At 44.3% G+C, this 12264-nt stretch overlaps 1 protein-coding gene across 8 annotated transcripts in view; it reads left to right on the top strand.

Moving 5' to 3' along the window:
* nf1a (neurofibromin 1a) overlaps positions 1–12264 on the top strand; it is a 301749-nt gene that overhangs the window by 34996 nt on the left and 254489 nt on the right. For all 8 annotated transcript variants that reach the window (XM_085964799.1, XM_085964798.1, XM_085964806.1 and 5 more), the window contains exons 2-3: positions 3617–3760; positions 5561–5644. In XM_085964799.1, the coding sequence (XP_085820925.1) occupies positions 3617–3760; positions 5561–5644 (228 nt within the window). The remainder of the gene's footprint in view (positions 1–3616; positions 3761–5560; positions 5645–12264) is intronic.

Below are 12264 nucleotides of genomic sequence, written 5' to 3'. Positions count from 1 at the left end.
CTCCTGTGGTGTTGCACATGGGAAGTCAAAACCAAGTGCAGTCTTTAGGTGAAGTGAGGTTAGAGGGTGGGGGAATAATTGGACCTGGGTGTGCAGATGTAATTCAGTCCCCATTTTGAAGTCATATCCTCTGACCTTGTTTCTATATACAGGAAACTTTGTGCTATCCGGCACCGACGGGACCGAGCTGTTGCCGTCCCATCAAAACTGCCGGACAAACCAGCGCTAATGTTGAAACATACGGAGATTTTGAGCTCCGTATCTGGCAACAAACCCTGTTGCTTAGCAACAGCTTCTAAACAGTTGGCCGTAGCTTGCAAGCATCTCTGTAGCTTAGCAATAGCTTCAGCGAGACCTTGCAGAGCCTGACTGGTTGAAAAAAAAGCAACGAAAAGAAAAAAAACCTGACGAAACGGCTCCTGATTTTTGCCGGTGGCTCGAGCATTCCGGACAGTTAACCTCCGGAAAAACCAAAGTTTCCTGTAATTGATTTTTATGTTCTGTATAAAAGCAAATCTTGCGCCTGCACTTCCTTTCCATGTTTTATATTATAAATTTCTATCTCCCAATTCATAATGGAAACTGCCTCTGGAAACTTGTCATGCTGTAAGTACACCCTCCTTCCAATGGAGGCTCTGCACCTCTGGATGAAAGGCGTTATTACAGCACGGCACGCTTCCACAATCAGGTTGCTTAACAATAAATTTGACAAGTTTCAAATGTGAAACAGGAAGTAAAGTGCGTATGTATGATTACTTGTAGATATAGATAGATTCCTAGGTCTGTTTTCGCTAGCCCATAATTTTGTCAGCAGTAATAAAGTACACAAACAGTTTGTAATATTCGGTGTAATGGTTATGTACACTCGATTTACAGTGCCCTTGTATATGTGTTAACTATTTATTTCATATACTTGAATCATTTTGTTTTCTGGTTTTCAAGTATGTGTACAGTAACCACCGTACTTTTTTATGAAGTAAAACAGTATTGCCATCTAACAGCCTTCGCAAAATGTGCTTTCAAAGGGACAGAAGAATAAAATGTTTTAATTCTGTTTCTCTGTTCTGATCAGTGTAAACCTGGATGATTGTATTAATGCTGATTAAGAAAAAATAAACTGGCAGAATAATTCTGATTTTTGTTGATTAATTTGGAAGAGGGACTTCATATGGGGTCGGTACAGGCCACTAAGTTCTGGATTAGTTATGTAGGCAAGGACAGTATCGGAGAAATGGAATGGTTGATGAAGGCACAATCAAGGTTTCCATGATTGAGGATAAAGCGGGCTGCAGGCTGGCAATATTTCAGAGTCGGAAGTAAACTGTCACAGTGACCTGTGAGATTTGAGGGTTGCAGTTAAGCTCGGGGTCATGCCGGACTCTGGGGACGATGAGTGCTGGGGCAGGGGTTTGCTCATTCTTGGAGCTGTCTCCTCGCTGCTCTTAAGGCATGAGCCACTACAGTGTCATTTGATTGTAGGTTGTGAGAGAGGTATCACTTCCTTGCCTGATGTCCACACACGTGAAACAGGGGTCATTGGATAATCGGGTGAGGGAGGCCTGGCTGATTTTTCTTTTCCTGCCCCACCCCCATTACAATGACCCAATTTGTTATCGCAGTTGTGATCAGCCAACCCGGCTGGATCTGTGGCCTTCTGGTTAATTACTATTACTTCCGTATGACGGGAAAAGCTCATAATAGGATGTCTAGTTTGGCTATTCATTTGCTGACCTCCTGAGATGCCAAGTGGAGAAATGAGGTTCCTCCCTCAACAGGTCTTAGTGGGTAGCTTGATGTCATGTGTTCTGTGGTCTGGGACTCGTGGCCACAGTCACACTTTGGGTTGTCCCTCAACTTCCATTTCTGGAGCAGGTGGCCGGATCATTCATGCCCATTGCGGATTGGGTTGAACGCTGTCCGCTGTCTTTGAGGGAGGTCGAAGATAGGAACCTCTGCTGTTGGGTCAGTGATGAGGTGTTGGTTCTTTGCATGCGTCCCACATTCTGGTTAATTATGGTTAGTCACTGCTATGAGCAGCTGAGCCACTGGGGGAGCTAGACGAGTCCTGACCTTTTTACCACAGGTAAATTTGTACAAAGGATGGTGATAAGAGTGTGTTCTTAATGTTCTCACTGGGTGCCCGATCTGCAAAATTCATTGTTGCCACTTAGCTTTGTGCCTCAACCAGACAGCGACAGGGAGAGCAGGCGTGCAGCTGACAGAGCCCGGCTCCAGCAGTTATTTAAAGGCATCAGCATTAATCACTCGCAGCTTTCAGGGTAGGTTAGTTTCAGTGGCTTCTTGTCAGTTTCAGCCTAATTTCAATGTTTTATCAGCAATCTTCTGGCAAGTGCAAAGCGGCTGCATTTATTGTTCGAAGATTTAAACTGCTACACTTGGCAACGTTAATGGGGGCCGTACTGGCATGCCACCTCACCCTGCAGGATCTTTGGTGGAGGGAGCGTAGGCAGCCAGGAATACGGGAGCATGTTATCATAGGGATGAGGAGGGATATCGGGGCTCTCACCAGGAGGCCTTGCCCTCCGAGGGTATTCCGACAGCACTTCTCCATTCAATGAAGCGAAGAGCAGTGTATCCGACGGCTCTGCATCACCAGGGTGGTGGTCACAGAACTCTGACACCTCTTCCAAATAGACCTCCAGCCTCGCAGCAGGATGACTGAAACCCCAGATCCCTTTTGCTCACCACATGGCTATCATACCATCCCTGTGTCATGCCATATCACAGCATCCTCCTGGGCGCAAAGGTGAAATGAGAGAGACCACAAAATATTGCAAACGCCATTAATAAATTTATGCATAAACATATCACACATCACATTCATTCTAATAACTAATGACCCTTTTGTGCCAGCCATAGTTGAATAGCTGTCAGTGTGCAAGGAGTGAGATGTGGACGTGAGTGTTGGTAGGTCGCGATTGTTGGTGGTTGAGCGCTGAGGGTGTGGTGCTTTGGGCAGTGTGTGAAGTTTGTGGTACAGATGGTGGTATGTAGCATTTGTTGAAGCATTCAATCACCCTGACCACCTGACTGAGGTGGATCTGCCATGAGCACGCCTGCTTCAGTCCTCCGGCTCCTTCTCCTTGCTGAGGCAGCTGCACAGCCAGCAATGCTGAGAATGAGGTGATGCAGCATCACTGAACCTCCTTTTATGTACTGGGAAAAGCCTGTGGCAATGATAAGTTGAGATTAGACTGCACCCGATATTGGTCCACCCTTTGAGTGTAACGCCACTAAGTTAGGCCTTTAAGACTTGATTTAGCGCCCCAATCATTTTTTTGAGCAGTGAGAATGCATTTTGCGTGCAGTCTAAAGCATTAGCACCTGACGCTAATTCTCAAACTTTTCTAAAGATACCGTCCATTCCTGGGCTACAATTAATTTCTAACCCTTGGCCTTCTGTTTGGGAAAATATTAACATTGTTAAATTAGTTTTGAAAACTGAATTATCCAGCCTTAATCAAACCTGTATACGGAAGAATAATGTTTCTGAACCAAGAGCATGCAAAACTTTTAAATGCAGTTTACCAAATGTATTGCATCGCGTATCAATACAATGAAGTGACATTTTTTGTTCACCTTTTTCCTTCCCCAGCTTCCAGTTAAAGGTGGTCAGCAGAACACGCACTCCAAAGTTAGCACCGAACACAACAAGGAATGTCTCATCAATATTTCAAAGTACAAGTTTTCCTTGGTCATAAGTGGTCTCACCACCATCTTGAAAAATGTAAATAACATGGTAAGTGGCCTATTGCAACAGGACGGCATTTTAACAGGCGATGGGAGCAGTTGGGGGCGGGGGGGTGGTGGTGGAAGATTTGTAGAGTAAATAACTTTTTCTTTGCCCCCCCCCCCCCCCCTCCCAGAAATCAGTTTTTGATAGATCCGATAAGAAATTGGATGGGGTGGGGGTGGGGGGGTGGTGGTGTCATAGTAATTGGAGGTGGTTGGGTGCAAGTATGATTCCATACTTGGAGCTTTTGATCTTAGCTGTGCCATTGTGACAGGTGACTAATTGAACTGAGACAAACACTTGAGAAACCCTCATCTTTGGGTAGCTGCTGCACTCTTTCTAGAGACTGGTTATCGAGCAGTGTTATCGGGACCTTGGGAAACAGAACCATTCTTCCTTCCCTCTTGAGGAATCGAGACAAAAGATAGAGCACAGAGACTCTCTGTTCTCTTCTATTTTCTCTCCACCTCTCCCTCTAAGGAAAAAACCTTTTAATGGGGTGCTGAAATATAACCTTTGCTCAGTCCTGCATTTGGCAACTTTACGAGGCCAATGCAGAGAAGGGAGGCCATGGCAGCTTGCCGTTAGGGAAAACCGAATAATGTTAGCTGAAGTTAGAGTGTAAATTTTGCCTTGCATTCTGCATTGCAGCTTATCAGTAGGCATTTTTATATTGTAACTCAGTGCAGTTTGGCTCTTGGGAAAACCATGCCAAAATGACTTCTGGTGTTCTTCAATGTTCACATTTGTAGTCTGTTGCTGGGCTCCTACAGGCTAATAGAATCATTTAATCAGTTCCTGAACCACCTTCCTTTATCTGTTCTGCTTAGGGTATTATGGTGCGCAGGATATAAAGACTGTTAACTTGTTCACTAGTGAAGTAATGCCTTAATGTTGGGTTGTTTTCATGCAGTGAACTTGCTCGAAGAAACTTTCAACTCGCTAAACCTCATTTGATGATCTTCCTCATGTATAAGCCCATCAGATAATTACCTAATTCTTCCAGTGTCAACTGTTGTGGAGCCTTTTCAAAAGTTGCCCATATTTGACTGAAATCATAAATAAAATTGTTCAAGTCATTGATCTTGAAATGTCATTGTGGTTGTTGAGACGCATTGGTTGATGATGGGGAAAACCACTAATTCCATAAGATGATTTTGATAATGCTTGTGATGAGACTGTCAAGATATTTTCATTACACAGTCTTTAACAGAGTGAAGAACATTGTAGTAATGGTGAGGAATCGCCATTAGTAACTGTCACTGTTCCTGGTGAATGAGTAATAAATTTGGATCATCTAACATTCCATACGAAGTATAAAAGTCATTCGACAACAACAACTTGTATTTATATAGCACCTTTTAATGTAGTAAAACATCCCAAGCTGCTTCACAGGAGCGTTCTAAAGCAAAATTTGGCATTCCGCCACATGAGATGTTAGGACAGGTGACCAAAAGCTCGGTCGAAGAGGTAGGTTTTAAGGAGCGTCTTAAAGGAGGAAAGCGAGGTAGGGAGGAAATTCCACAGCTTGGGGCCGAGGCAACTGAAGGCACGGCCACCAAAAGTTGAGGGCACTCGAGTCCCGAATTAGAGGAACGCAGATATCTTGGAGTGTTGTGGGGCTGGAGGAGATTAGAGATAGGGAGGGGGTGAGGCCATGGAAGCAATTTGAGAACATGCTGGTTCTTAGTGGGACAAGAATTACTTTTTATTTAGCTGCTTTTCAGACCCCTTATGGGACCTTTTCTTAATGTTGTTAGACATTCTCCAGCTGGTATTTTCTAACGTTGTGCTTTGTTCACATAGCGAATATTTGGAGCAGAAGCTGAGAAGAACTTGTACCTTTCGCAGCTGATCATATTGGATACATTGGAGAAGTGTCTTGCAGGAGTAAGTAACACGAAGTCTGGGTTTGATCGTGGATATCGAAGACGGGGGAATATTTTGCTTTGCGGACAGAATTGTATTTCCAATTTACAAATTGTGTTGATGCTTTGCTACAAAATCTATGAAGATTTGGAATATACAGCCAGGGTTATGGTTCTTGATGTTCATGCCAAAAGTGGCATTTCTTGACTTCATTAATGCCTGACTTCTAAAACAAATGTTAATTTTTCTCAACAGATCATTAACAATGAGATATAAAATCTTGTTGGAAATATAGCAGTGACCAGCATGCTTGTGCACACTTTCCCTCTTGTTCACAGTCTTATTTGGATGATCCTGGGAAGACTTATGGCTAATTGGAGAGAGTGTATACTAGTCAAGCCAATGGAACCTGTCCTGTGCACTTCTAGTGAGCGAGCTGAAGAACAACATTGGCAGTACCATGGGGGCCAGGTTGACTGCCTGTTGTCTTGGTTAAATATGGGGACGTCTGGATAAGCAAAAAGTAACGAAGGCGAAAAGGCGAAAGTAACAGTATTGACCCAACTTAATTTTGGTTTCCAGTTAATTATTGAACTAGCTCTTGCAGGATGTGTTTTGTATTGGTGTTTCCTTGTAAATATTACGAAGCCTATTTTATGACCCTTCCAAAGAGGGTTTTCCAATTCTTTGGAGAAGATCAGCTTAAATTTAGTCCTTCAATCTTTTTAAACCTTTGTGCACCAAGAAGGAGCACAGGTGTTTTGCCTCAAAGACTCTCGCTCTTGTCCGGAACTTAACTCGATGGTCAGACAAGATTTGAGCTGTCTCTACTTTTGATTTGATGCATCTCGGCGGAATTTCTCGTGTTGGCCATCTTGCTTCAGCTGAGAGTAGAGCTGGCTCGGAGGAATTGTGGGGGTAGAATCCAGGCTCTACAATTTGTGAGCATTACATGTGTTGCACTTGTATTATTTGTAAATGACTAGCTGTTCACAATGTAATTTTCTTAGGATTCAGAATTGAAAAATGCCATTTTGGTTCCGTGTACCTAGCTAATTCATTAGAAGATATAGCATTTTGAAATCTGCTATGTGTACTGATTGCTGAAGGGGTGAAAGTGGATGGCTAGATCGGAGGGTGGGCCACAGTTCACTACAGAAGCTGTTTAGGGAGGGATTTGGGTTGGATATTATGGATGCTATGAAAAATAGCCTACATTGGTGTGAACCAGCTGGAGATATCTGCTATACATTGAAGAAAAAAATATTTTCAAGATTCATTTTAGGATGAAGCTTAATATCAATCTTAAGGATTAATATCTTTTCTGATGTTTTGTAGTTAAAAAAAAAAAATCAACACTAACCCCTTTATAGAGCCTGATCTAAGCATAGCCAAGAATGAGAGCTTGCCAAATGGGGAATTGTGGGGGGTTGAATTGGCATCCCATTGATATGCTGCACTGCACTTATGGCTGTAATAAAAGTTGTTGTTGTAATGCCTCATGCTGCAAGCACAATAACTAACCTCCTATGTCCTAGTAAAAGGAGAACAACTGACCGTTTTAAAATCTAGTTCACTGGCAATCGATTGGGTGTGGTGATCATATCTCCGATACTCTCCAGAATTGCAGAATATAAACAAAACTAATAGCGGCATTTTATTTGGCTGTATTGGGTTCCTAAAGTTTTTTTCCTTCCCAGCTCTGCACAGCAAGATCTCAATCTGAGCTGCTCTTTCCTTGCTATTCCTCCCCATGTGCTGTATAAAAGAATATAATGTATATTACTATTTTCGCTTTGCAAAGAAGTTTTTGCAGTAAAGCCCAGAACTACAAAACCAGTTTTAATGTAGAAAGTGTCCCAAGGCACTTAAGAGGTGTAATTAAACAACGATGGATACCGAGCCACGGGAAGGGTGACCAAAAAGCTTGGTCAAAGAGGTGGGTTTTAAGGAGAGCCTCAACAACAACAGCTTGCATTTATATAGCACCTTTTTTAACGTAGCAAAACGTTATAGGGCAGGGATGTGAAGAGGTGGCGGGGTTTAAGTAGGCAATTCCAGAGCGTGGGGTCGAGGCATAGCTGCCAGTGGTGGGTTGAAGGAGCAAGGGAATGCCCCAGAGGAACGGAGAGTTTGTGGGTCAGGGCTTTAAGGCTGGAGGAGGTGACTGAGATAAGGAGGGGTGAGGCTATTAGGAAATTTAAACACCAGGACAAGAATTTTAAATTGGAGAGCTAATGTAGGTCAGCAAGGACAGTGATGATGGGTGAGTTGGACCTGGGGAATGATTGGATTTGGGCAGCGGAGTTTTAGACGAGCTGCAGTTTATGGAGCGTGGCGGATGGGAGGCTGGCCCCGAGAACATTTGGAATAGTCGAGCCTGGAGTTGACAAAGGCATGGATGAGGGTTTCAGCAGCAATTGGGCTGAGATGAGCTCATAGAGGCCATATGGAGAGATGGGGGAGAAACTAGAGAAAGATAAAGGTTCATGGCTAGGGCAGGGGGCAAGATTGGCTTTGTGGGGAGAAGACTTTAAAAAACAAAATTCTAGTAAGTACTAGATATCGCAGAAAATAAAAATGCTGGAAAGTTGAAAACCCTACACAGCTGACATCTGTTTTTATTGCATTTGTGTTGTTTTGCTTGGTCTATGAATGATATTGAGTTGACTCTCATTGATGCAATTAGTGAGTGATCCAACAGAATGTGTTACAGAAGCATGTTTTAATCGCGATCAAGGAAATGCAATGTTTCACTTTTTTGAAACATGGTATTTCCTCTCCATCGCCTCCTGGTTTTCCTTCTCAAAATCTCCCACCGTCCACCCAATTCAACACAAGATTGAACAACTGCCAAGGCAGAAAGTTGGCTCCGGTGCAACTGGATCGTGAGCGAGGATGATCTGGGGTGATTGTTATGCAGGATTTTTTCCTTTTCAAATACACATTAAAAATCATTTTGCTTCCTCTGTATCTGGAGGTACTATCAGCCAAGCCAAAATTGGACACGTGAAGCTGCAGACCCTTGTCCTATCACTGCACCAAACACACTGCAACTCTATCCTTTTTAAAGATTTTTTGACCCCCCAAAAAAGTGTACTGTGAATGAAATGTGATGTCTCAACAATCAAAACAATAACTGATCCCTTGCAGTCCTGGTAAACTTGTCTACTTTGAACGTGCTTTCCAACAACGTCCAGTTAATTTTAGATTAATTAAGAATTGGTGCTACCTAGGAGGGAACTTGCCTCATAGGTTTCGAACTGTTGTTTGTAAGATGTCGTCATGTAACAGTTGTAATTTTAATAGTCCTTATTTTACAGCATGTTACACCTATTTTTTTTTTCCCCACTGGGACAAAGTGAAGTGGGCCTGAAACACATTTATAAAAAAAAAAAAAAAAAAAATGTACCTGATGGCAGGGGAGTCCAGAACCAGGGGTCACAGTCTAAGGATAAGGGCTAAGCCATTTTGGACTGAAATGAGGAGGAATCTCTTCACCCAGAGAGTGGTGAACTTGTGGAATTCTCTACCACACAAGGCAGTTGAGGCCAATGCATTAACTATATTCAAGAAAGAGTTAGATATATTTCTTAAGGCTAAAGGGATCAAGGGATATGGGGAGAAAGCAGGGACAGGGTACTGAATTTGGATGATCAGCCATGATCTCATTAAATGGCGGAGCAGGCTCGAGGGGCCGAATGGCCTACTCCTGCTCCTATCTTCTATGTTTGATTACCATTAAACAGTAAACTCTTCAGATGGGTTAGTTGGCAAAGGCAGCATGTAACTGAGCCGTACAGGGTCCCATGTTTATGGTGTTATTTTATTTCACCATGGATTGCAGTAGGGACACGACTATCTGCCTCAATGCCCCCGGCTAGGAAAGGGGAAATGAACCCGGTTTCTGCTCGTGACCCCTGCTGGAACATGTGCGTGAACTTTAGTTAAAGATAGGATTGAGCTTGCACATGTTAGACCGCCGCCGACGAAGTCCAACACCACCTTCAGTGTGCCAGTGCAGCCTTCGGTCGCCTGAGGAAGTGTGTTTGAAGACCAGGACCTCAAACCCGGCACTAAACTCATGGTCTACAGGGCAACAGTGATACCTGCCCTGCTGTATGCCTCAGAGACATGGACCATGTACAGCAGGCACCTCAAAGCACTGGAGAGGTACCACCAACGCTGCCGCCGCAAGATCCTGCAAATCCATTAGCAGGATAGGCGCACCAACGTCAGTGTTCTTGCTCAGGCCAACATCGAAGCTTTGACCACGCTCGATCAGCTCCGATGGACGAGTCACATTGTCCGCATGCCCGATACAAGACTCCCAAAACAAGCGCTCTACTCGGAGCTCCGGCATGGCAAGAGAGCCCCAGGTGGGCAGAGGAAACGCTTCAAGGACACCCTCAAAATCTCCTTGAAGTGTAACATCCGCACCGACACCTGGGAATCCCTGGCCCAAGACCGCACAAAGTGGAGGAGAAGCATCCGGGAAGGCGCCGAACACCTCGTCTCTTCGCCGGGAGCAAGCGGAAGCCAAGCGCAAGGAGCGCACGTCAACCCAAGCACCCCACCCACCCGCCGTCTGCCCCACCTGTGACAGAGACTGTAGGTCCTGCATTGGACTAATCAGTCACATGCGAGCTCATTTTTAATGTGGAAGCAAGTCATCCTCGGTTCCGAGGGACTGCCGAAGAAGAAGTCGTCGTTAGACCGCCCCTGCCCTCCCAAAACCAGTCAAGTTGTCCATGCTCACTGAGTTCACACATGGAGACTGACCAATTCATTGAGGTACTGGAGGGCACCGGCCCACTCAGTGATGGTACCCAGCACAAATCTGTTTTGGGAGAGGAAACCTGGATAAAGTTCTTGATGAAAAAATATTAAGAGCAACCTTTTTAGATAGGCAAGGTTTAAGGTTTCCACTTCCGCAAGACATTTGAAAAACCATGACCGTTTGATTCAGCATAGAATCTGTTGCATATTGCGAAGACTTGTGGTTTTTTGAAGCTCTAGTATTTACATAAAACCAGTAAAGTGAAAGATTGAAAACCCAAACTTCATATTTAATTTAAAGATGGATTGCTTACCACCACTAGCTAAAGATGTCTTTTGCAGGTGTTTCCTTCCTCTGGTCTATGCTTGTCTTGTTGGAGTTTCTGTTGGAGTTACAGGGGTCTCGATGTATTTAATTTTAATCCAGTCTGTTGCTCCTTTTTGCCTCTGGGATGTGATGCAGAGGATTTTCTGAAAACAACAACATTGCCTGCTGTTGCTCTGACACAAAGCCAAGTGTTGTCCTTCAGTTAAACCTTTTCCTTGTGTAAGCTACTTTAATTTTTTTACTCAACCCACTCCTGAGTGTGTGCAGGCAACCTCTGCTTTGTCAGGCTCTGATTGACTGACTGGTATTGTTTGATGTGCTGGACTGTGGAAACTATTACAAATGGTATTTACCTGGCCATCGTTTTTTGGAACTGTAATTGATGCTTTCATTGATAGTGACTCACCCCTGACTCCCCAAAGCCTTTCCACCATCTACAAGGCACAAATCAGAATTGTGATGGAATAGTTTCCACTTGCCTGGATGAGTGCAGCTCCAACAACACCAGAAACGCTACACCATCCAGGACAAAGCAGCCCGTTTGTTTGGCACCCCATCCACCACCTTTAAACATTTCACTCCCTCCACCACCGGCGTACCGTGGCTGCAGTGTGTACCATCTACAAGATGCACTGCAGCAACTCGCCAAGGCTTCTTCGACAGCACCTCCAAACCCGTGACCTCTAGCACCCAGAGGGTAAGGGCAGTAGATGCATAGGAACACCACCACCTCCAAGTTCCCCTCCAAGTCACACACCCTCCCGACTTGGAAATATGTTGCCGTTCCTTCATCGTCACTGGGTCAAAATCCTGGAACTCCCTCCCTAACAACACTGGGAGTACCTTCACCACATGGGGACTGCAGCGGTTCAAGAAGGTGGCTCACCACCACCTCCTTCAAGGCAACTAGAGATGGGGAATAAATGCTGGTCTTACCAGCGACGCCCTCATCCTGTGAATTAATGAAAAAAAATTACTACTAGCACCAATCTGGCTTCAATCCAGTATCAAATGGTTTGTGCTATATTTTGGGCAATCCCAACTTACTTACTTTCCATCATATGCTCTCTCTCAAAATGTTCTTTGAAATATCTCTCCCGCCTCTTTTCTACTTTGCAAGTTGCTTTCTCACCTCGCTTAGGCCGAGCTGTACCACATCATTTTTCTGAGTAGTCAACCTTTTTTCTGGCTCCGCAAAAGTGGCACAGATTAACTATCCCTCTGATTTTCTAGTCCTAATTTGCAAGTCTCTCCATTACTCGCCCAGCTCTATCTCTGCAACCATCTAAGAACATAAGAAATAGGAGCAGGAGTAGGCTATACGGCCCCTTGAGCCTGCTCTGCCATTCAATAAGATCATGGCTGATCATTGACCTCAGCTCCACTTTACTGCTCGATCGCCATATCCCTCGATTCCCTGAGAGTCCAAAAATCTATCGATCTCCGCCTTGGATATACTCAATGACTGAGCATCCACAACCCTCTGGGGCAGAGAATTCCAAAGATTCACAACCCTCTGAGTGAAGAAATTCCT

This window comes from Somniosus microcephalus, chromosome 22 (genome assembly GCF_052327205.1).
Source record: "Somniosus microcephalus isolate GS21.2 chromosome 22, FLI_Smic_1.0, whole genome shotgun sequence".
Classification (NCBI taxonomy): Eukaryota; Metazoa; Chordata; class Chondrichthyes; order Squaliformes; family Somniosidae; genus Somniosus; species Somniosus microcephalus.
This window is presented reverse-complemented; position numbering and strand designations above follow the sequence as displayed.